This window comes from Phascolarctos cinereus, unplaced genomic scaffold (assembly GCF_003287225.1).
Source record: "Phascolarctos cinereus isolate Bilbo 61053 unplaced genomic scaffold, phaCin_HiC Scaffold_2;HRSCAF=192, whole genome shotgun sequence".
NCBI classification, from domain to species: domain Eukaryota; kingdom Metazoa; phylum Chordata; class Mammalia; order Diprotodontia; family Phascolarctidae; genus Phascolarctos; species Phascolarctos cinereus.
In genome coordinates this window covers 371,758,380-371,782,931 of record NW_027555625.1, presented here as the reverse complement: position 1 = coordinate 371,782,931, position 24,552 = coordinate 371,758,380, and the positions used below count along the sequence as shown (strand labels likewise).

At 50.8% G+C, this 24,552-nt stretch overlaps 3 protein-coding genes across 5 annotated transcripts in view; all 3 read left to right on the top strand.

Annotated features, from left to right (window-relative positions):
- Positions 1–1,584: 1,584 nt before the first annotated feature.
- On the top strand, positions 1,585–6,857 carry PROB1 (proline rich basic protein 1). The gene is given in 3 exon segments (XM_021005132.2): positions 1,585–3,279; positions 3,281–3,762; positions 3,765–6,857. Coding segments are annotated over 3 exon segments (3,057 nt in total). The 5' UTR covers positions 1,585–1,744; the 3' UTR covers positions 4,805–6,857.
- A 498-nt stretch (positions 6,858–7,355) lies between these two features.
- MZB1 (marginal zone B and B1 cell specific protein) lies at positions 7,356–11,297 on the top strand. The gene is made up of 4 exons (XM_021005135.2): positions 7,356–7,601; positions 8,828–8,949; positions 9,403–9,513; positions 10,628–11,297. The coding sequence occupies exons 1-4, from the start codon at positions 7,419–7,421 to the stop codon at positions 10,791–10,793; spliced, it is 582 nt and encodes a 193-aa protein (XP_020860794.1). The 5' UTR covers positions 7,356–7,418; the 3' UTR covers positions 10,794–11,297.
- Positions 11,298–15,084: 3,787 nt separating this feature from the next.
- SLC23A1 (solute carrier family 23 member 1) overlaps positions 15,085–24,552 on the top strand; it is a 28,784-nt gene continuing 19,316 nt past the window's right edge. Inside the window, exons 1-9 of one of the 3 annotated variants that reach the window (XM_078150459.1) lie at positions 15,085–15,519; positions 19,473–19,586; positions 20,483–20,640; positions 21,360–21,448; positions 21,610–21,677; positions 21,940–22,121; positions 22,716–22,836; positions 23,136–23,292; positions 23,666–23,813. In XM_078150459.1, the coding sequence (XP_078006585.1) occupies positions 15,484–15,519; positions 19,473–19,586; positions 20,483–20,640; positions 21,360–21,448; positions 21,610–21,677; positions 21,940–22,121; positions 22,716–22,836; positions 23,136–23,292; positions 23,666–23,813 (1,073 nt within the window). In that variant the 5' untranslated portion in view covers positions 15,085–15,483. The remainder of the gene's footprint in view (positions 15,520–19,472; positions 19,587–20,482; positions 20,641–21,359; positions 21,449–21,609; positions 21,678–21,939; positions 22,122–22,715; positions 22,837–23,135; positions 23,293–23,665; positions 23,814–24,552) is intronic. The other 2 variants (XM_021005038.2, XM_021005041.2) reach the window with 2 other exon arrangements.

Below are 24,552 nucleotides of genomic sequence, written 5' to 3'. Positions count from 1 at the left end.
CCAATGCTAGGCCTCACAACCCACAGCAACAGAAAGCTCTGTCCTGAAATGGATCTTTAGTTGGATTTCAAAATTAATTTCTTATATTATTCATCATCATCTCTTACATATGTTTAATATTTTATTCAAAGTATCTGCACAAACATTATCACAATGATCCTCAACCCTTAGAAGGTTAAGCATTATGATTATTTTAATGAGAAATCAGAAAGGTAGAGTTGACTTGCCCAAAGTAATGCCATTAGGTGCAGAATTATTCCTGAGCTAGGTGGCCAAGGCCTCTGGTGCATAAAAAAAAAATACAAAAAAAAGGTAGCACAATTTCCACCAACTATATGTGATATCTATCTGTGGATCTGTCCTCTTCCAGGTGCTTAAGGTGCAAGGGAAATGGTAAATGTGGGTCAGGAGAAAAGTTTGAAATCCCCAGGGCCGCTGCTTTCCGATTAAGCCCACCCAGAGAATAAGGACATATTTAACTCTGATAAATGCAGATTCTGACTTGTAATAAATTCCAGACTGGTTTTGAATGCCACAGCCTTGATCCTCATGCCTCCTCAGCAGTTTGCCAATGTTTAAAGCTTCCTCACCTGCTACATTGTAGCTGGTCAGAGGAATCAGGGCCCCGAACACTCAGTACTGAACAGCAAAGGGCCTGCTGATAAGACTTACAAAGTTTTAGGACAAAAAAAGGTAACAGGAGGAATAAAGGACAATACTCCTTTGTTTACTATGGGGGTGGGGAAGACAACGATAAATTCATGACAATTTTTACTCCCAAGAATGTGCTGGGTTTAAACTTACGTTATATCTGAGTGGTTTCTTAAGAGTCCTCTATAAAAGGAGTGAACTAATTGACCTCCAATGTTCCTTCCAAAAACACTCTCTGAAGTTTGGGACCTGCAGATAAGAAGAAGCTGTGTGGAAGAAATCTGGGGCTATAAAAAGGCAATTCATGTTCCCCAACAAACCAAACCGAAATGCACTCTAGCTCCCCTTCCCCCAATACCTTCAGCTCCAAGGTCGATGCAAAGTAGCTAAACTTTCTCTTCGCTTTCCTCTCGACCCAGGAATCCCGCCCAGCTTTGGGAACTTGGGCCCTGGGTGGTTGGGGATGCGTTGAGCCACCTATACTTACTTTCTTAAAAGTTCTTTCACAAACGATAACATGAAAAGGAGAGGTCTCAGAAAGCCTTCGTCTACTTAATCTAAAAGGATGGAGTGTGCTGTTGGTAACTAGCAAGGGAAGGTGGGGGTGGGGGGGAGATGCCAGAGACACAAAAATCCAAGACTGAAACTCAGAACTTAGAATTGGAAGTGCCCCGATGCCCCGCAGGTGTTTCTTTGAAACACCTTCAGAGACCCTTTGGCTTTCTGATCTCGGTTCCCGGGAGGGGGGGGATGTCCCCGTCTTAGCCTCCAGCTGGGGGGCCCTGCCACAGTTCGCCCCCGGCCGCATTATTATCCCCGGTCTGGTCTCAGCTCCTCCAGGACGGCCAAAGCAAGGAGCAGTGAACCGGATGGGGAGGGGAGGGTGGAGGAAGGCACTACTGGCCGTAGCCAGCCCGGGCAGCCGCTGGCTCGGGTTCAGATGCGGCCTCTTTAAGGCGCTGTGACCCGGCCGTGCCGGGACCCCGGGGCGGGGTGTGTGGGCAGGGGACAGAGAGGCTGGAGGCGGCGGCGGCGGAGGCGGCGAACTTCTGCGCGTCCCGAGCCCCGGCCCCAGCCGCTGCCGGCCTACACCATGCTCTCCATCCTTGTCCCTCCGGCCGCGGGCGGCTTCCCCTCTGCCCTTGCACTGCGCCAGGACTCCTCGGGCTCCTCTGGCTCTTACCACACCGCGCCAGGCTCGCCGGAGCCCCAGGGGCCGCGCCCCGTCCTGGACGGGGCGGACGATGACGGGGGCAGTGGAGTTCCTGGGCGGGGGCAACCGGCAAAGTTTGCGGGCCAGAACGCCAGGGTCCCTGGCCGAGGGGCGGGCCAAGCCAGGAGCGGGGGCTCGCAGCTTCGCCTGTCCATCAGTGCCCAGAATAGCCGCCAGGAGCCTGGATCCGGTTTCCCCAAGAGGCCGGGACAGCGCCCGAGCCCTTTCCAGCTCCGCACCCTGCCGTCGGGGGAGATGGAAGTGATCTTCACAACCGGGCCCCTAGGTGGGACTCCCGTTCAGTCCCCCAGCGACTCGGACGAGGCGGACAGCGAGGTGCAGCAGCTCACCGCGCTCAGCTTGCATAATTTGTCCCGCCCTCAAGGCCCTTACCTCGACGTGCATAGCCCCAGCGCGCAGGCCTCCTCCAGCCCATCCCCAGCTCTCTCTGACAGCAGCAACCAAGCAGACCGCTGGGCCACTTACCTGGACCTGCGTCAGGAGGCTGAATCTTCTGCCTCCAGGCTGCCAGAACCCCCCGCCACGTCCGGGAGAACCCAGTTCGAGTGCGTGGAGGTTGCACTTGAAGATCAGGCATTCCCGACTAAGCAGAGAACTGTCCCCAAGAGGCAGATAGAGCTGAGGCTGAAGCCGAGCCCTCCGGAGCTGGATTCAGCTGGGACTAATGGGGTCCCTAGGCGCAAACTGTTTCTGCGAACCGGCTCGCTGGACGAGTCTCTGACCCGCCTGCAGGCCGCCTCCAACCTCGTGCAAACAGCACTGGCCAGGAAGCTGCAGACCGAGCAGACACTGAGCCCAGAGCAGTCAAGCCCAGGGGGCGGAGCTCAGCCCATCCAGACCCAGCCAAGTCCTCGGCTCTGTTCCGACTGCGATACCCAGAAGCCGGCGGATTGGCCCCTGGCTTGGCCTGAGGCCCGGGAGAGCGAGGCCCCAACTGGACGTACTATACGAAGCCCTCGAAGAGACTCAAAAGAACTCAAGCCCAGAGGGACCTCTCAGGCCGGACTTCCCCCGAGAGATCCGGCGAAGGAGGCGCCTCTGCCCCCGGTCAAGCCCACAGGATTGCGGGCCCCAGACGGGGTAGTTTCTAGTAGAGTACCGAGGCCCTGGCCCAGTCTTCGAGAGCGAGCTATTCGTCGGGACAAACCAGCCCCCGGGACAGAACCACTCGGTCCCGTGAGCTCCAGCATCTTCTTGCTGTCGGGGGAGAAGTCCCAGGAAACTTCTAAGTCTCGGTCCCGCAAAGAATGGGGCCAGCAGCCGAGATCTCTGTCTCCCAGGAGGACGCCAGAGGATCGGGTGATCCAGGAGACTCCCAGTCTGTCTTCCCAGGAGACTAGGGATCCCGCCGTTCAGGCGACGCTGATTCTGTCTGTGCAGGAGGCTCCCAATGAAGCTCCAGGAGGCTACATCTGCGCAGTCAACTCAGGATCCGACTGTGAAGGGACCTCAGATTTCACCTACGCTGGAGACTACAGTTCCAGATGCTGGGGAGCCCAGAGACGCCCCCGCTCCCTCTGGCAGATCCCGAGTGACAATTCCTCGACCTCGGGACGTACGGAAGCTAGTGAAGAACACCTACTCGCTGAGCTTCCCAGCTGCCGCCAGTTCCAGCCTGGGACTGCCTGAGCCTCCTTGCGCTCCCGGGGGCCCCAGCGAGGAGAGCGAGGCTCTGCCGGGAGCTCCAGAGCCCCCTGCTCCTGTTCACTACACTTCTACTTTCCAGAAGAACTTCCTGCCCGTAGTGACCCATCCCTATGAAGTCCCGGAGCCGCCGATCACTGAGGCAGTGGGCGTAAGTGACTCTGCTCCTCTTAGCCCCAGCGGAGCCCCTCAGGGCCACCAACCTCCCCAGCCTCAGCGCCAGCCAACGGGCCACGAAAAGGAGATCCGACCCCGCGGAGGAAAGCAGAGAACAATACAGCCAAGCCTTTTGCTCGTAGCGAGATCCGCCTCCCGGGAGCCCTGTCTTTGTCCAAGAAGCCAGGGGTCAGGGCGCAGCCTGAGTCCTGCACCAAGATCAGCCGTGTTTCCTCACGGTACAGTCCCCAGGTCCAGCGCCTCCTTCCTGAAGGAGAGCTCCAGGCCAATTCCCCAGGGGTTACCCTGGGACCTCCCCCTGTCCCCAAGGAACCAAAAGAGAGGCCAGAGGTGGAAACGCACTGTCCACCCCAGTGGCCAGGGGCTAGGCAGACACCTAGCTCCTTGACAGGGCCCCCACATCCAGACCTCAGGGGCTCCCTCAACCTGAGGTCCCCACACTCTGACCAGGCCAGTTCCCTGGCCCTACAGGCCCAGAGCCCAGAGCCTGGGGCCAAACCCCAACCAGGCCTGGCTGGGACCCATCCCTCAGGGAACCAGATTGCAGCCAAACCTGCTTCCCTATCCCAGCCCAGGGCAGCTTCGGCACCACCTATGACCCAGGTCCTTGACAGCCCCTTCCGGGGCCGGGATAGGGGACTTCGGAACTCTGGAACCACCCCATCAGGGAAGGTTCTGGTAGATCCAGAGAGTGGTCGCTACTATTATGTGGAGGCACCCAAATCTCCTAAGTTAAAGTTGCTCTTTGACCCAGAGAGTGGTCAGTACCTAGAAGTTCTTGTTCCCCCTTCCCCAGCAGGGGCACCCCTCCGGTTCTGCCCTTCCTTGGCACTAGGGCACAGCCTCTATCCTTCTCCCTATGGAGCCTACCCTGGGCTCTCACTACCTCCTTCCCCTGGACCCTTGCCTCTTGGTCCCCCTGACCTGTTGGCCCCAGGAACCAAACTCCCCTGGGCTCCTGAGGGAGGCACAGTGGATGGGCTCTATTACCTGCCCACAGGCAGTTCCCCTAGCCCATTACCTGGTCTTCCTCTACTTCTGTACTCTGGGCCTCCCAATTCTGGGCCTTCTACCACTACCAAAGGCTCACCATTTTGAGTGTGAAGACTCCCCCCAGGCCCTGCCCACACCCCATTTCCCCCATAGGTCCCGCCAAAAGGGGCTGTTATTCCAGCAGAGGCCCTGAACCCAACCTAGCTCTAAACCACCCCTCAGTTCCTTTAGCTTGGCACCTTTCTGGCACACACCCACTCTAGATCCCAATCCTACCCCCAAGTGACTTGCTCTTCTTTGCCTTTTTTGATTCCAATTTCCCACCTCCACATCCACCACTACTACTCCCCACCACACACACCCCTGCCCCAGGCTACTCAGACCCTAGATCCCATTGGGATATTATTGTGGCTGTGCCTCCAAACCCCATTCCCCAGGGTACTGCTGAGGATGGAAGGGGGAGTTCAGAGAGGAACTGTCATCCCTTCTTCCCAATGTGTTCAGTTCTTTCCTGTGCCCTGGGGGAGTGGAGGCACTGATGTCAGTTATATGATTGTGTGTCTGACGTGTGCCCTGTCACTAGTGACAGCCCAAGAAAGTGGATGGCGGAAGGTATGAGCCAGCAAGAGGTATGAATCAGGTTTGGGAGAATAGGTTTGGGAGTTATACTGACCGCTGAACTCAAGATACAGGTTCCTTCTTGCAGTCAGAAAGAAAGAGAAGTAGCGTGTTCGTGTGGGGTTTGGGGCAAGATTTGTGCCAATTTTGAAGAGGTCTAGGAAAGAGATGGGAGACATTAAGCTCATAAGAGGCTGTTAGTAAAGATTCAGCAAATCAAGCAAGCAAGAAGCATTTATTAAGCACCTACTATGTCACTGGTACCGACAATAAAATAATCCCTACAAAGTAAGAGAGAGGGATTGGGGAGGGGGGAGGAATAATGAGGCAGTCCATGGTGGCCAGCTTGAAGCTGGGAGGTTACAGCTAAGATAACAGCAGCAGATTCCTCCAATATGACTCTCCTCTCCCCATGAAAAAACACCACCACAACACCCTAGCTTAGATTCTTTTCTCCTTTAGAAGTGGTTGAACTTTTGTTAGTCAAATAGTTTCCAGTTAGGAGAGAATCTTAGTAATCATTTAGTCTAGCACTCCCCTTTTCATATGAGGAAACTGAGTTTCAGTGAGGGAAAGTGACTTACCCAAAGTCATTTAGCAAGTTAGGTCTTGAAGAGCCAGGAATTCCAGTATCTTAACATTTCCAGCAGTGAGAGTTATTATACAGAAGTGAATGAGCATCACTTCTTTTTGTTTTTGTTTTTTTTCTGAGGCCATGGGGTTAAGTGACTTGCTCAGGGTCACACAGCTAGTAAGTGTAAAATGTCTGAGGCCAAATTTGAACTCAGGTCCTCCTGACTTCAGGCCAGTGCTTTATCCACTGTGCCACCTAGCTGTCCCTGAGCATCACTTCTGAAAGGTCTCCCAAGGCTGGACCAGTTAAGTGTTTCGAGGGGATGGGATGAATGAGATGACCTGTTCTCCAGGTCCTTTCCAGAGAGTCTCTGATGCTGTGCTAGGGAGCTTTAGACCCCAGTTGTTTCTCCAGGTTGAACTGGGAATTGTGACTGGGGAGTGGGATGAGGTTGTTGGGCATGTTAAAAAGTATCTCCCTCTCTCGGCTCCAGATGTGCGCTGTCCAATGAGAAGTGCAACCCTGATTGAGCCCAAGGAACATTAAAGAGGGAGGTAAAAGTGGGGTCTGGAGCATACATGTGAACAAAGCTCCAGGATGGGCAGGCTGTGGACAGGGAATAGGGGAGTGGAGTGTGTGTGTGTGTTGGGGGTGTTGATGTGGCACCTGTGGGTTGTTGATTCAACTGCTCTATGCCTACTGCTTTTCCTGGTAAGAAGTGTCTTTAGAGAGAAGGGAATCCCCTGTCCTGAAATAGCTGGCTGCTGCCTTCTTTTGTTGCAAAATTATATTTTCCCCTAGACTCCCAGGACCCCTGCCCAGGGAGAGAAGCCCCTTGGGGAGAGATGCTAGGAGAGGACAACCCAAATTAGCTATCAGGGGTTCCTAGATCAGGCAATCTTTGCATTTGTTTCATGTGTGTAAAATAAAGTGTCCGCCAAAGGAACTGTGGTCAGTAAACCAAAATATTGTTTGGTCATCTGGTTTTTTGGCACTAATCCCATCAACTTCTATGCCTCTGAAGTTGTCATCTTGGTTATAAAAAGAAGCCTCTATCTCACATAGAAGGCAGATTCTGAAGAAGGAGGAGAGGAGGAGACATCTCCTCTCACCCCTACCCACTGAGTGATGCTGGTACCTCTAAGTTCAAATAGCAGTTCAGACATTAGATTGCCATATGAACTTGGCTGAGGGTACAGACTCCTCTCCAGGTCTCAGTTTTCTTCATCCACAAAGTGGGGGTAAATTACCTGGGCCTCATATCGAGGAGATGGGATTGGACGACCCTCCAGGAAAAAGAGTGAAAAATTGAAAGAAAAAAAAAAGGAAAAATTGACTTTCAAGACCCACTACAATCGGAGGGAGGAGTGGGAAGGATTGAGTCAGTTGATAGGGTGTTGGGGATATGGATACAAAGAAGTGGCAGGCCCCCATTGGTTTAAGCTGGGTCTTATTGCCACCTGGTTTCCTCCCCGAAACTGCCCACACCCCAGTCCATACAGAGCCCTGCCCCACCACTGAGAGACAATGAGGTTTCTGCTGCTGCTGCTGCTGCCGTTTACTGGCTGGGCCCCCCCAGGGAGCCTTGGACAGGGAATCCCCCAAGAAACCATCACAGCCACATCCCCTCATTTTGATGAAGAAGAAAAATATTCAACCCACATGCCCCAACATCTGCGCTGTGATGCCTGCCAAGTCATTTCTTACCAGGTAAGAATGTTTCCCACTCCTACCTCCAGACTCTCACCCACCTAGCAGTTCCCCTGAGCCCCACACCAAGGACCAAAGTTTGGGGGAGCAGGGCCATGTGGGGTACACATTTCAAGCTGAGCCCTGGAAAATGGGGCTCCAGAAAGGCACAAGGTTAGAAATGTCTCCTTCCACAGGCCAAGATGATGACAGACTTGCATGTCCTGGTACCCTGTTGGCTTGAGTTGATTCATTCCCTCTCCATAGCCTCACAGTTGCATGCCTCAGTTTACTCTTCTGCCAGGCGAGAAGTAGACACATGTAACATAAATGCGAAAGGGCTTTGGAGCTCAAGTAAACCATTAAGGATGAGGGTGGAAGAGATAGTGCCGGTGGATTTTCTCATTTGAGATTTTTGGCTTTTTTTTGTTGTTTATGTTTTTTGGGGGGTGGGGGCAATTCTTAGATTATTTTTTTGATCTGCATATGCCTAGGGAGAGTGAAGAAAGGCCACGTGCTTATTTGTGTGTTACGTGTCACTAAGAGCTTCTTCCTTCCCTTGGGGACCCTTTGAACACCTGGCATCTGGGCCTTTTCTGTTCTGATCCCTCCAGGGTTAAGAATGCCCCATGCAAATCGCCCGGTATTTCAGAGCACCAGGCAAGTTGGCCTTGGGGAAAGTGAGGAATGATCCCCTGGAGCCAGGGTCACCTGCAGGATTTGGTGACTGGCTTAAGGTTTAGTGCCTCTCACTCTTCCTCCCCTCCTACACGTCAGAATCTTGGCCCTTGGGGAAAACCCCGGCAGCCAAAGCTGGGGTTTCTGCATCTTCAGCTGAGGAGTTCTCTCTCAAGCTGCTCCCAAGGAGAGAGGGAGCTAATTCACCGCTTCCCAAATTTCCTCTCCCCTACTGCCCCACTGGGCAGGGGCCCAGACTCCCTCTCTGTTTCCTTCTTCCCTGTTTATTACTAAGACCATTCCAGTGCCTAAAATCAGGGGAATGAAGGGGAAGGAGAGGCAAGGAACCAGTCCTTCACAGGTGCTTTCTACAGACATAGATCGGCCCCACCGCAACCTGCAGCTATACTTAGCCCAAAACTACCCCTAAGGGCCCACTGTGGGGGGAACCAGGAGCCTCCTCTCATAAATACTGCCTACCCCCACTACTTACCCAGTTCCAATTCCTTCCTCCTCCGTTTCCCAGCTTTCAAATATTGGCTCCAAAGTTAGTGTCTCCCCTGTTTCAGATGTGGAAGCATCTGACTGAAATGGAGACCAAGCAGCTGAGCCATAAGGCCGAGGGGGCTTCTTTGAGCGAGTCTGAATACACCGATGTCCTGGAGAAAAGCTGTTCTCAGAGTTGGAAGAAGTGAGTTGCCCTTCACCCATCTCAAGCCATGCGTTCCCTCTCTCTCTCAGAGTCCTCAGACCTCTCCAGGAGCAAGGGGGAAGAAAGAGAAGAAATGACCACCAGGGGATTGGGTTGAGATGCTAGGATGGCGGGGGAGGGAGGGAGAGGGGGAGAGTTCCTAAAATGGATTGTCTGATCTTCCTCCTTAATGATGCCCACCAACACACACACACACACACACACACACACACACACACACACACACACACACACACACGGCTTCTGCTGGCCTGATGGTGTGTCCAGTCTTGAGCATTGCCACACTGAAAACGGGAAAAGAGCTACTCTGGGGGACTCAGCAAGCTATATGGGGGATACAGGCCCAGGATGGATCCCTTTCCCCCAGCACTCCTCAACCTGCCCCCTTCTAATACCTGTTCTCTGCCTCCTCATGATAATCTCTGCCACCAGTTACGGGGTCCGAGAAGTAAACAAGGTGAAACGCTTTGTTGGCCCAGGGTTGGACGACGACGACATGGTGGGCATCAGTGTGATGATAAGTGGAGGCCCGTGGCCAGGCAGGTAAAGACCCCCATTCAGGGGTGGGAAAGCAGTAAACAGGGCACTCTACCAAACACAACAATAAATGTTTTTCAAGCATTTACTATGTACTGGGTTCTAGGGAGATAGAAAGCTTAGATAAGTCAGGATCCCTGGCCTCAATGAGATTACAGCTTCATGAGAGGAAAAAGACACCAAGCCTGGTAGCTAGATTCCACGATATTCCACAAAAAATTTGCTGGCAGGTACAAAACAAAGTACTGTTGGACATCTGAAAAGGAAAGTAATGACCAACTGGGGCAAGCTTAGGGAAAGCTTCCAGGAGAAGGTGGCATTTGCATGGTGCTTTGAAGGATGGGATGGAGTGTATTCAGCAGGATGAGAGAGAGCACAGGTTATACTGAGGAGTAGAGGATAGTCAAGGGTGACTTGGAGGAGGGGAGTGAGATAAGAAAAAAGTAAGGTGGCACTTGACTGTGGAGGGGCATGAATGCCAGGCAAAGGAATTTGAACTCTAGTCTAGTGGTAATAGGGAGCCACTGAAGATTTTGAGCAGGAGTGATGTGACTAATTCTAGATGGAAAGGGGCTTGGACCTGTGATTTTCTCAACACAGGGAACTCTCAGATGAGGAAACTGTCTGTACCAATATGAGTTAGCATCTTCCCTGTAACTCATAGCCTTAGAGAATTGCCTAGCACCAAGTGGCTGAGTAACTTACCCAGGGTCACATAGCCTCCCCTGAGGAAGGGTCCAGCAGGCCGGGAAGAGCAACAAGGAGGAGATGACTCAAGTACGTTGGGGATGCACATTTTCTGCAGAAGCTTAAGTATTTCTCCCTCATAGAAGCAAAGATCTCTCAAATTGTCAGATCTAGAAGGAACCTCACAGAAACTTACAAATGGGGAAGTTGAGGCCCTGCAAGGGGCAATGCAGGGTCACACACCGTCTAGCCAGAGCTAGAACCCAGATGTCTTTCCTCTCAGTCCAGTGCCCCACCCCTGATACTACACGGTCCCTCTTGTTTGCTGCCCCTCAAAATGAGGGCAAAAGGCCAAGGGAGTTATTTGGGGCCTGGCAGATGGAAAGTGCTTGGGGCCATTTCACCCACCTCTTCTGCTTCCCCTACCCTGCAGGCTCTTTAAGATGTGTCATAACTACCTGGGAGAGCTTGGCGAAGATCAGCTGTATGGGGAATACAGGCAAGGGGGCCGAGAGGCCCTGGAGAGGCTGTTGTGCAAAGACACCTGTCCAGAAGAGGAGATGTCTGGCCAGGGGGAGTTCCTCCGGAAGGAGCTTTAGCTTCCCTCATTCAGGAGAGAGGTCTTTGTGGACCGAGGATGTGGGTCCAGCTGACCTCTGTGAATAACAGGACTTTCTCTCCCTTCAGTTTGCAAAACCCACAGAAGCCTCATTTCCGGGAACCACCTCCATCCTTGGCTCTGCTTGGATGAAGGCCCTTCCTCAACCCTCCAGGGGGAGGGGGGAGGGAGCACTCTCTCCCGGGGCCCTGGGTGGATGATAAGGGAAGCCAGAGTTGTATCTTAGACTTCTTTCCCCATCTGTGAATTACAGATCATATATCTCCCTTTTGTCCTCCCTCTCTCCCCTTACCCTTACCCCTTCTTCATCCCCTGACTCTTCCTCTTCTTCCTTCTCTTCCCCATTAGGGTGTCCTGGCTCCAGTTTCTGATGGGGGAGGGGCAGGCAGGAGAGGATGTTTTGGGGTCTTGCAGCCATCCTGTCCTATTATCATCTGGTCCGCCAGACTTCAATAAAATAAAATATCCTCTCCATTTTCTTCAATGATCCTCCAAGAATAGTAAAAGCACTCACAAGGACATAAGCTTTTGTCTATATTTCACTGTTGATGTTGAGATTTAACATACCCCGCCACGTTGGTTTTCAGAAGTGGGCAGGAGATAAGGATAGATTTCTCAGAATCCACAACTAGCCAGCTTTCAAAACCTGTGCCAACCTGACCTTCCCCTAGGGGATGGGTTGGAAAGAGTAGATGCCCAGGCACAGAAGTTGGGATGTGCCAGGGGAGGGCCTTTGCCAAATGCCATGTTTTCTCAGCAGCTCAGTGTTTCCTTTTAACCCTAATGCCCCTTTTGGCTTCTCAGGTAGAGGATTGGGGTTCCCTTCCCCGAGAGAAGAGAAATTAAGGCCACCAAGTCTGCATGGATCTGATTCCCGGGCTCTTTCCCTAACCCAAAGAGAGGAGCCGATCTTGTAAAAGATTGTAATCAAATAGTGGGTTTTGTCATGGAGCCCTTGTTAGTGGGACCAGAATGAAAAGTGTGATGGGTTAAAGGAAAGCTACCCTGGAGAAGATGGGTCTTGAAAAGCGGGTGGGATTCCAACAGGCAGTATGGTGAGGGGAGGGCACCTTAGCTGGGGAAGATAACGTTGGTGGTGTCCTGGGAAAGTCTGGGGCTGAAAGAAGGGCAGGGATCTGGGACAGATTTATTCTGAATCAACCCCGGTATTCCGTGGTCTGGAAACATTTCCCCACCCATCACTGAGATCTGTCAGACCACATAACCTCCATTGCCTAAGGGGACATGATACCCCTTAGGGATGGGGCAGTCTCAGGCTGGTTGTCACCCACACCATCCTATCTCTGAACAGCCCCAGGGGAATACTTAGACTGAGACAGGCAGTTAGAGGTAAGACCAAAATTGTGTTCCCAGTATGAGCCAGCTAACCTGTGCCCAGGGGTTACAACCACTGCTATTACCCTTGAGGACAGGATGCTTAGGGCAGTTGTCATGCAACAACCTACAGCTCTATCTACTTTTTTCAGGGGAATTGCTTCTAACCCAGGGACCTAGGGAAGCGGAGGGCAGGATTGTAAAGGTCATCTAACCATTAGGGACTTACTGTGCATAGGGATAAGCATATCACTAGGACTGTGCAGACATTTACCAGATCATAGGGTTTAGAGCAGGAAGAAAACATCAGAGATCATTTAGTCCATCATTTTACAGTTGAGGAAACTGAGGCCCTTAGAGGTTAAATGACTTGCCCAAGGTCACTGAGGTAGGAAGTAGAGTTGATATTTGATGCATATCCCCCCTAACTTTGTGAATGGCTGGGGGCTGTGTAGATGGAGCCTTTCCAGATACACTATCTGAGGGGGCAGCTAGGTGGTGCAGTAGATACAACACCAGCCCTGAAGCCAGGAAGACCTGAGTTCAAATCCAGCCTCAGACCAAAGACTTGATACTTACTAGCTGTGTGACCCTGGGCAAGTTACTTAACCCCAATTGCCTAAAATAAAACAAACAAACAAGAAAGATATACTATCTGAGCTGAGCCCCCTCCTAGGGACAGATGCCAGAACTACTAGTCAAGCTGACTCTGCCACCCTAGCTACTATCCTTCTCAGCCATAGAGATGAGTCAATCAGGGGCTTTCCTAGTGCCTGCTTAGATTCCTCCTGGCTGGCATGACTGTGCATTGTACATGCCCGTGTGCATGCATACACACCCCCCCCACCTGTTCCAGGGCCTGTCCTGGGCTCTTCCTTTCCTGGCTAACACCCCAAAAGAGGATACTACCCCCTTCCTTCTCTCACCCCCCACCACCATCCCAATCAAGAGTGAGCAATCAAAACACAGGAAGAGCTGGGGGGCAATAAACTGTCAAAAATTACAATGCAGGCATTTGTATACCTGAGCCTGTGATCATATAGGGGTGCGTGTGTGTGTGTGTGTGTGTGTGTGTGTGTGTGTGTGTGTGTGTTATCTGGTCTATGAGGAGGCAGGGTTTTCCTGTTTCCATAACCGCCTGCGGAGCAGTGGAGGCGAGTGGAGGCTGGGGCAGGATTGGGGGGGTGGTGGAGGAGGAAGTGCAGTGTGGCATATACAAACATACATCCATCTATCCATCCATACACCCTTGGAGAACTGGTCAGACTACTTTGGGGCAGCTGAAGCAATCTGGTGGCGGGAGCCAGCTCGGACAGGTGGATCAGGCAACAGATGGATAACTCAATGAAGCTGCTGCTTGACTGGGGAGCTGTCTTCCCGCTGACTCCTCTAGGGAGACCCTGGCCCTGTTGTCGGCAAAACAGACGTAGGTCCTCCCTTTGGGCTTTGGGGCTTCAGTTGAGCAGGGGAAGGGGAGCGGAGGTTCCAGGGTCATGCCTGGTGAATCAGAATGGAAGAAACACTCCCATCGCTGTTCCTGTCCTGTCCTCCTGCTTCAATGAACCAGATTGTCTTTTTGTTTGTTTTGTGAGGCAATTTGGGTTCAATGACTTGCCCAGAGTCACACAGCTGGTGAGTGTTATGTGTCTGAGGTCAAATTTGAACCCAGGTCCTCCTGAATCTAAGGCCAGTGCTCTATCCACTGTGCCACCTAGCTGCCCCAATGGACCAGATCATCAAGAAGAGAATTAGAGATGTAGATCCAGGTGACTCCATTGTCTAATCTCTCACGCCAGGGATTCCCTAAACCTTTCCCCAAAAGGGCCTCATCAATCTCCATCCACCCCCCTCAACCTAGGTTCTATGCTGGTCCCAGCCCCTGCCAATGGGTCTGCTCCCTCTCTTTAGCCTTTCTGTCTCCCTCTGCTTTGGCCCCTGGGCTGAACCGGAGACAGGAAAAAATCTGAGAACCTTTTCCTTCCCTCCCCCCACCCCAGCACAAGGCATATTTGGAGTTGAAGAAGGACTGATCCTTCTTGTTCACTCAGTGGCCTCTGGGTTCCCCTTGTTGAGGAAAAGCTGGAAAGGGAAGAAGGGGGAACTGAGTCCCCCTGACCTCTGTGGACAAGAAGAATCATCATCACTACTGGTTATTTTTCTCATCTGACCTTCCAAAGAGCCCTGTGAAGGAGGCAGGGCAGGGCTTAGAACCTTCCCTTGCTAAAGCATGAAACAGAATCTCACATACAGTGATGGCTTAATCTTACTAGACAGGGCTAGATCTCTGAATCTCCCTCCAGATCTAAATCTTCTTATGTTATAAAGAGCTTCTAATGCTCATTATAGAAGCTAAGAAGAACTGGGTTCAAATCTAGCCTCAGACACTTATGACCCTGGGCAAGTCACTTAACCGCTCTTCAGCTCAGTTTCTTCATCTGCAAAACAGGGATAATAATAGCACTCACCTCCCAGGTTTATTGTGAGGCTCAAACGAGATCATGCCTGTGAGAAACCTTTTGCAAAAACTTGAAGTGACATATAAATTCTAGCTATTACTAACCTAGAGGTCATAGAATGTTAGCCCTGGAAAAGACCTTAAGTACTATATATTTCAACCCTCTCATTTTACAAATGAGGAAACTGAGGCCTAGAGAAGGGAAGTGACTGACACAAGGTCACACAGAGCCAAAGGATGAGTCCAAAGTTCTCCTGAAAAGTGCTCTTAACGCTAATTTCACTAGAACCCAGGCCTACTGACCTGTGATCAGGTTGCCTGTCCACCATACCACTATCTATCCTAAGGGTTGGAAACAAAGGAGAAACGACTCTTTGGGAGGGAGGGGGCTAGGAATTCCACCTCTTCCAAGCAGCCTCTCCCCAGGTTTCCGTTTCTGTGTAGCACAATGAACCAGAACCTTATGAAGTTAAGAGACTATGCTAAGTTCCTTCAGGGACAGGAAACAGGTTTATTCACCTTTGTTTCTCCCTCAGCGTCTTTCATACCGAAAGTATTCCATAAATGTTTGGTGGATGAAGGAATGAGCACTGTGGTTCCCACCCTGCCCCCTCTTCCTTCCTAACGGGCCATGGAGCTTTGACCCTGGGCAGGTGGGACCAAGGGACATGACCTTTGCCAGGGTACACCCAGCGGGGGAGTTAATACATTACCTCCCCTAAGACTCCACTTTCGCAATCTCTGGACTTGGGGCTCTAGTTACAGATTTACTTCTGAGCGATGTCTGTGATGTTTGGACTAAAGTCCTCAGAGCTATACAGGTGTTCTTATCCTCTCCTTTTCCCCGTCCCCAGGCACCTCCCAGCCCTGCATCCAAAGGATGGGGACCCAGGAGGACCACACAGCTCTAGCCCAGGTACTGGGGGACCAGAGAGAGTCAGGATAGTGGGGCAGGGGTGAGGCGGCTGGCGTAGGAGAAGGGAAGTGACTGTTATCTCCTCCCTAGGTAGGGACCGCAGAATCTTGGCTGACCTGGGAGGCTGGGAAGAACATCAACTTTCAGGGTTGTCGAGGGGTGTGTGTGTGGGGGGAGGGTGGGATGGGGCGTGTGTATGAGGGCTTTGGGCCCTGCCGTGAGAAGTGTTTGAATTGGTGGAGTAAGTAGAATTCTCACTTGTGAAGAAGCCCCAGTGTTGTTGGGGGAGTAGAAGGGCCCCTTGGGAAGGTAGACACTGGGAGGAACGTGGGGGTAACGGGGATCTTTGGGGAGGGCTACAGTAAATCCTAACTACTTCCTTCCCTGTCATTTTAAATCTGGTCCTACATGCCTTGAAACTAATGGAAGAGTCTCTGAGGTCCAGCAGAGGGGGGGGGGGGCCCTGGGGGAGGGTAGTCCTGAATCCAGAGGCAGTGCCCCACCCTCACAGAAGGCCCTTTGGCTGCCTTCTCAGTGAATTCAATGGAACTCTCCTCTCTTGCCTTGACTGGGGTGACATGGGGTGATGACAGGGACTTGGACACAGGCCTTTTCCCTGTGGGCGTCCTGGGCAGCCTTAGGCATTTGAAGATTTAGATGGCTTGTCCTTGTCATTGCATCCCTGAACTTTCGAGTAAGAAATGGGATGCCTGGAAACTGTGCCTGTGGCCTGCTCTTTCTGCTGAGGAGAACAACCCTGTAGGGTACCCAATCAAACAATCAATATTTATTTATTTATGTTCTACTGTGCCTACTGAGTTCTATTCCAGGGACAAGAGTGGAATAAGCCATGCCCTTGAGGAGCTTAAAGTCTAGCCAGGGGAGACAATACACACACACACACACACACACACATGCATGCACGCACATATACATAGATACACAGAGACAGAGAAAAGAGACAGAGACAGAGAAACAAAGAGAGACAGAGACAGAGAAAGAAATAGGGAGACAGAGGGACAGAGAAAGAGAGAAAGAGGGAGAGAGAGAAAAAGACAGAGAAAGAGACAAGGAGAAAGAGAGAGGCAAAGAAAGAGAGACAGAAGACACAGAGAGACAGAGAAAGAGATAGGTAAACAGAGAGAGACAGAGACAGGAAGACAGAGAGATAGAGAGAGACAGAGACAGAGAGAGAAACAAAGAGAGAATGAGACAGGGAGACAGAGAGAGACAGAAACACAGAGACAGAGACAGAGAGAAATAGAGAGACAGGGAGACAGAGACACAGAGAGAGATAGAAAGACAGAGAGAGAGAGACAAAGAAAGAAACAGAGAGAGAGAAAGAGACAGGGAGACAGAGAGACAGAGAAAGAGAAACAGAGATAGAAAGACAGGGAGAAAAAGAGACAGAGAGAAAAAGAGACAGAGACAGAGAAACATAAAGACACTGAGAAAGAGATGGAGAGAGAGAGACAGAGAAAGAGAGGGAAACAGAGAGAGACAGACAAAAAGACAGAGAGACAGAGACAAAGAGAGAAACAGGGAGACAGAAAGAGATAGACAAAGAGAGACAGAGAAAGACAGAGAGATAGAGAAACAAAGAAAGAGACAGGGAGACAGAGAAAGAGACAGGAAGATGGAGACAGAGAAAGAGAGACAGAGAGAAATAGAGAGAAAAAAAGAGAAACAGAGAGAGAGAAACAGAGACAGGGAAACAGAGACAGAAAAAGAGACAAAAAGACAGAGAGAGACAGAGAGAGAAACAGGGAGACAGAGAAAGAAATAGGGAGACAAAGAGAGACAGAGAAAGAGAGACAGGAAGACAAAGAGAAAGAGACAGAGAGAGAGACAAAGAGAGACAGAGAGACAGAGGCAGAGAGAGAAACAGAGAGAGACAAAGACAGGGAGATACACAAAGAAACACAGAGAGAAAGAGAGACAGAGAAAGAGACAGAGACAGAGAGAGACAGAAAGAGAGACGAAACAAGGTGATTTTTGGAGAGCACTAGCAGCTGGGAAAATTAGCAAAGCCTTGATGTGGAAGATGACATGAGCTGAGCCTTAAAGGAAACCAGGGAGAGAGCTGCAGGGGAAGAGAAAGGACATTCCAGACACGGGGGACAGCCAGTGCAAAGACATTGGAGGTGGGAGATGGATGAGGAGCAGGCCAGTTTGCCGGGATGATAGTGTCAGTGCAGGAATATATAATAAAGGTGGAAAGGCAGATGGAGCCAGGTTGTAAATGGTATTAAATTCTACACAGAAGCTGTTGTTGTTGCTGTTCTGGAGGTATTAAAGAGACAGTGAAGCTTATCGTGTAATGTGGTCAGACTCATGCTTTAGAAAAATCACTTCGGCAACTGAGTGGAGGATGGAAGGGAGTGGGGAGAGACTGGGTCCAGTAAGACCAGTTAGGAGACTATATGGATAGTACAGGAAAAATATGATGAAAGACTGACCTGGGCTGGAAGCTGTGTGAGTGGAGAGAAGGAGGCAGATGGGAAAGATGTCACAGAGGCAGCAATGACAAAACTCGGCAGCTGACTGGCTGTGTGTGTGGGGTGAATGAGGATGAGGAGCTGAAGATGAGGCTGCGGGGGAAGCTGGAGACTGGGAGGACAGGGGAGTCTGCAACAGAAAAAGGGAAATTTTTTAAGAGGGGTAGGTTTGAGGAGAAAGATGAATTTGAGGTTGGACATGGTGAATTTGAAATGTCTATGGGCTAGCCAGTTTGAAATGTCCAGCCAGCAGTCGGTGAAGAGGAGCTCAAGGGAAAGACACCCAGTTGTCCTTATTTCTACTCTGCACTTCCCAGATTTCTGGGGAAAATGTGGACACAAGGAGAGAATCCAAACACCATAATCCTCACTTGTGATCGTCATAATAGTATTCTAAACTTCCTAAAGTGTTTCTGCATCCATTTTAATGAGTACAAGACTGTTCTGAGATATAGGGCAGATTTTACATTTTACATTTTACAGATGAAGAAACTGAGTCCCTTTTAGGTGAAGTCTCTTGTTCAAGGTCACATGAGTTAGCTGGAGATGGGATCAGTACTCAGGAATGAGAGACAGTGGCACTGTGTTGAGTCAGGAAGACATGTATTCGAATCCTGCCTTACTTAGACAATTACTAATTGTATGACTGTGGGAAAATCATTTGATTTCTCTGGGCTTCAGTTTCCTCATTGGCAAAATGAAGTGGTTGGACTTGATGACCTCAAAGGCCCTTTCAACTCTAAATCTCTGACCCTATATGATCCTTGTTTTCTGTTCTTCAGCTTTTTTCACAACTCCTTTATGTCTCTCTAACTAGCTCCTAGGGCCATGGTGGCCTTGCCTTTCTCCTCCCCTCCTCTGCCTCTCCCCAACAACAAATGGGCACACAGTTTGGGCAGCAGCAATTTCCTCTTTAGTGGAATGGTGATATGTTACCCCTCACCCTACCCCCCACTCAAAAAACCTATCAGGGCTATCCCCACACCCACAGAAAAGATCTGGAGGAGGGAGCAAGATGAGAGACCTGGGAAATTGCTTCCAAATTTGGATCCCTAGTGGAGGCCTGGAAGATGGACTATGGCCCTACTTACTTCACGTACTCCCTTGAGGAATGGGGGGCTCTGGGTACAGTGAGGAGCCAAGCAGTCTTCACGGAACAGGACAATCTGATGGATGAGTAAGGAACTGATAAGAGGCTGATCCCAGGTCGACAAGTGCCAAGATTACTGATAACACTCCGGAAATGAGGAGAGGGAATATCCCAGAAAAAAGGGATCAGGGTGTGGTGGTGAAAGGCAGGTTGGGAAGCTGGCAAAGCACAGGTTCATGGATAGGAGAGACCATTGGGCCTTGGGAGGGAGGAGGGATAGACTTTGCCTGGCTCACCCTACCTCCCTAATCCAACCCCACCCAGACCTAGGGGGAATCTCAGTGCTCACCCCCATTTCCCAACAGGAGACTGAGGGCTCTGCCCTCTCCAGGGCGCCCCCAGAGGACCCCAAGTTAGACATGCTCTACAAGATCGAGGATATGCCTCCCTGGTATCTCTGCATTCTCCTGGGATTCCAGGTAACCCCTCTAGCCTTTCATTCCCACTCTTACTGCCCCACACTGGGAGAAAAGAGATCCCTCCATGGCCTCCAGCTCCCATCTCTCTGGCATATCCCTGGTAGTCATCCTAATTCCAGTCTTCTCCCCAAGGATATGAAATAATTTGAAGGACATTTGTGAAGTAAGATACTACCTTCCCTCTAAAGATCATGGGATCATAGTTTTAGGGCTAGAAGGGACCTCAGGAAGTAGAAAATTAAAGATGGGGTTATTAGTTCCCAAGCATAGGTTACAGGAGCAGAGAGAGTATTAATACCCTGCAGGAATGATTACTACTCCACAAAATTAATACTTTGTAAGCAAGTGTATTAATACCTTGTGGTGAGTACAAATGCAGGGTGAGCAGGTGGGGTCCTTGTAATCTCAGCCCACATCTACTAACAGCAATGGCCGATGAAGAGACGGAGAATAGTTTCTCTTGGTATGGGCATTTTGGCCCAGTAACTATTATGCTTTCTGCCACTCCAAGTGCAGATTATCTCCTAAAAATCCTCCATTGCGCTTGGTTTCTTTGTCTGTACTGCGGGCAGAATGGTATCTGGGCCCTCCCCAGTTGGCAGAAACAATGGAATAAGGTGGTGGCTCATAGGATTTAGAGCTAGAAGGACCCTTAGAGATCATCTAGTTCAATTCTCTCATTTTACAGATGAGGAAAATGAGACCCACTGAGGCTAAATGACTTGCCCAAGGTCACACAGGGAGTAAGTAGCAGAGTTGGGATTCAGACCTGCAGCGCTCTGATTCCATATACAGTGCTTTTGCCTCTGCACCATGGCTTCCCTGAGGCTTGTTCTGAAGAGGTTGGGTAGTGAAGCGGATGGTCTTTGGTCATGGTCTTTCTCCTCTTCCCCCAGCACTACCTGACCTGTTTCAGTGGCACCATTGCTGTACCCTTTCTCCTTGCGGATGCTCTATGTGTGGGCAAGGACCAGTACATGGTCAGCCAGCTCATTGGCACCATCTTCACCTGTGTGGGCATCACCACCCTCATCCAGACCACTCTGGGCATTCGGTGAGAGCCTCCCCCAGCCTCCAGCCTCCAGCCTCCAGCCTAGCCCTCACACTGACCAGAGTCAAAATGCTCACTCCAAGGTTGGGCCCAAGTAGGACAATGGATGCTAATCATAGGGAGGAGAGGGTATGGAGCAAGAATCAATGGATCAGTCAACAAGCATTTATTAAGTATCTCCTGTGCGCCAGGCAGTGCCAACTCATAAGGGGTCAACTTTCCAATTGCAAGTTCTAACAAGAGTCCTTTTGTTCTGAGAGATTCCAGGAAGAAGATGCTATGGCCTCCCTTTGGACAGCCATCAAGCTACTCTTCTAGTTGGCAAATGCTTCCCATTACGTGTATCTGTCTGTCCCTAGTCCCTCCTCATGCTGAGGGTCTAAAGACAAAGAAGGTCCCACATTGACATATACTCAATCTCTCTCCTCTGCTCTATTTGTCTCTTCACTTCTGACTCTCTTTATATTCCTGTCTTTTACCTGAGTGTTTCTCTCTCTTCTTCCCTGTCTCTCTCTGTGTCTCTCTGTCTCTCTGTCTCTGTCTCGGTCTTTCTGTCTCGTTCTTTCTCTCTCCCCTCCACCTTCCCTTCCCCTCTTTCTCTCTGACACTGTCTCTCTCTGCCTGTGCCTCTGTCTCTCCCTGTCTCTATCTCCATGTGGTATCTCTCTCTGTCTCTCTCTGCCTTTGCCTCTGGTCTCTTTCTGTCTGTTTCTCCCTTACAGGCTACCCCTGTTTCAAGCAAGTGCCTTTGCCTTCTTGGTCCCAGCCGAAGCTATCCTGTCCCTGGATAAATGGAGATGTCCTCCAGAAGGTGGGGACCGTCAGGAGTGAGAGGGGCTGAGGAGGGAGAGGGATAGGAGAGGGACAAAGGCGACTGCCTTCAAGCACCTATTATATCAGAGGGGACTCAAGTCAAGCCTTGGTCAGAATTTCCTCTTCCTCTGTTTCCCTTTCTCTGTTTCTGTTCCTCAGAGGAGATCTATGGTAACTGGAGTTTACCCCTGAACACATCACATATTTGGCACCCACGGATAAGAGAGGTGAGTGTTGTTGGGTGAGAGGTGAAGGGGTATGTGTCCTACTGAAGGCACAAAGGGGAATTGATCGGAATAATGAAAATGAAGCCCAGGTTCAGGGAAATTTCTTATGAATTAGGGAAAGTGGGGAAAGTAGAGGCTGGGGGAACAGCTTATATCTCAACAAAATTTGGCCAGGGAAAGCAAGGAGGGGCATGGGAAACCTTCCAACTCCAGCCCTCTAGTTGGCCCAACAGCTCTCTGCCACACCTAACCCTACCCACAGATCCAGGGGGCAGTCATGGTGTCCAGCACAATAGAGGTGATGATTGGGCTTTTGGGGCTGCCAGGAGCCCTGCTCAGCTACATCGGGCCCCTCACAGTCACCCCCACTGTTTCCCTCATCGGCCTCTCCGTCTTCAAAGCTGCTGGAGATCGGGCTGGATCTCACTGGGGCATCTCAGCGTTGTGAGTGTCCTGGCCCTCAATGCCCTCTTTTCTCTCTAATGTCCTCCCTCCTAATATATATTTCTCTTCCCTATATCCCCTGTGCCCCAGTCCCTTCCTCCTGTCCCTCCCACCCAGACTTTACTACCCTCTCTCTCCTCAGAGTAGACTCAGAGACTCAGAATGCTCAAGTTGGGAAGAGCCTTAGATGTTTTGTAGTCCCACCCTGTCATTTTACAGGCAGAAAAACCAAGAGAAGTAATTTGACTAAGGGCACGTGGCTAGTTACCAGAAGAGCCAGAACCAGGCCCTCCCTTGACTTCTACTCTGGGATTCTTTTCACTAAGCCATCATGTACTTCCCTCATGACCATACCTCAGAACTGGCCCTCTGTCCTTCCCCAGCCTCTCTCCCTCATGGGCTGTTGGATTTGGAGTGAGAGGTCCTGTGTTCAAATCTCTGCTCTGCCACCCACTGTTTGTGTCATCCTAGACCACTCACCTCCTCTCTCTGTCTCCATTTTCTCATTTGGAAAATGAGGAAGTTGGACTGATTATCCCTAAGGTCCTCTAGCAGTCTATAATCCTGTGATCTATGTTGCCCCTCTGCCTCCAGCTCCATCCTCCTGATCATCCTCTTCTCTCAATATCTCCGAAATGTCACCTTCTGGCTGCCTGGCTACAAATGGGGCAAAGGCTTCACTCTCTTCCGGGTCCAGATCTTCAAAATGTTTCCTGTGAGGAGGCCAGAGTCGGGCAAGGGTTGGAATGGGGCCCGGGACTGGAAGGGGGCCTGGGGCTGGCAGACGTAAGGCCAAGGAGAATCCTTTCCTGGAGTTGGGAGTTTCCTTAGGGTTGAGAGAATCCTTTCCAGGAAGTTCGGCGGCTCAGAGGGCATTCCTTCCAGGGCTGAAGTGCTCTGGAGGGTGGAAGGAGAGACTCAAGTCCTTTAGAGCTTAGGGGCACAGGGGCTCCCCTTGCCCCTTCGTCTAATGTCTGGTCGCTTTTCGTGCCCCCTCCCCGTCTCCTCCCAAAGATCGTCGTGGCCATTATGACTGTTTGGCTCTTCTGCTATATCTTGACACTGACTAATGTGCTGCCTGATGACCCCAATGCCTATGGCTTCAAGGCTCGGACAGATGCCCGTGGGGAGATCATGTCCTTTTCACCCTGGGTCCGCGTCCCCTACCCCTGTGAGTAAACCCTGGGACTAAAAACCATGAGACCTGGCTGTTAGTTGTGGCTGTATCCCAGAAGCAGGGGGCCTGAAAAAAAAAAAATCAGGCTCAAGGCCTAAGAAACCAGTCGGCGGCTAAGAAAGTGATGGAATCTTCTCTCTGTTCCCATATCTGGGGAGCTAAGAGCACAGCTGAAAAGGTTCCAAGTCCTGGGGAGAGGGAAGCAGATTGGGACAGAGAGGAGGGCTAAGGAAGTGTTTTTCAATCAAATCCATCCTTTCTAATGATGGGATCATCTTGGGATTACCAAGATGATGTGTCCCCTGGGACAGTGGTGGTTGCTGAGATCTGTTTCTTGTGTCCATTTCCCACAACCGGTCCCCCTCAGGTCAATGGGGCCTCCCCAGTGTGACTGCAGCTGCTGTTTTGGGCATGTTCAGTGCCACGTTGGCGGGCATCATCGAATCTATTGGAGATTACTACGCTTGTGCCCGACTGGCTGGGGCCCCTCCACCCCCTGTTCATGCCATCAACAGGTATAGTATCATCGTGTGTGTACAACATGTATTATGTGTATAGATGTATAGAATGTATAGAAGTATATAATGTGTATAGATGACCAATCTGCCCTCTGTCAAGCTCTAGCCTCCCTCCCCCACCTCAAAGAGTTATGGTCTGATTAGTTTGTGGTGGGGCTGATGGCAGGATGATAGCAGAAAAGGATCTAGCCTGGGATGTTGTAGGCCTGAGTTCTGGTCCCAGTTTGTCCCCTTACTCACCAGAAACCTTTGGCAATTAACTTCAGCTTTCTGAGCCTCCTTCCTCATCTGTCAAGGGGAAAATACCTGCCCTGCCCTGCCCTTCCTCACAGTGTTGTAGAATGAATCCCATAGGTTGGCATTAAAAAGCACTTTGAAAAGTACAAATTCTTGAAGGATCCCTGCTTGGGACAATGTGGGATCCAGTGGTATAGATCAGAAGAGCCCTCCCTGAATGGCCCAAGCAGACAGTCTTTAGTTACTGTTGCCAAAAAAAATCCACATCCCTGTGGCCAACCTGGTGCCAAGGGTCTCCAGACTTACCTAGGCTGGCCTTAAGACAACAGGAGGACAGGCTAACCAGACCTGCACCCGGAACCCTTCCAGCTCAGCAGGAGCCTGCCATGTCTTGTGCCTTATCAGCATAGCCCAAGGTTACCTCCCTGCCAGGAGGAAACAGTGAAAGAAGACTATAGTAGAAGGAAAAGCATAATTAAAATACTGTACAAATGTAAGA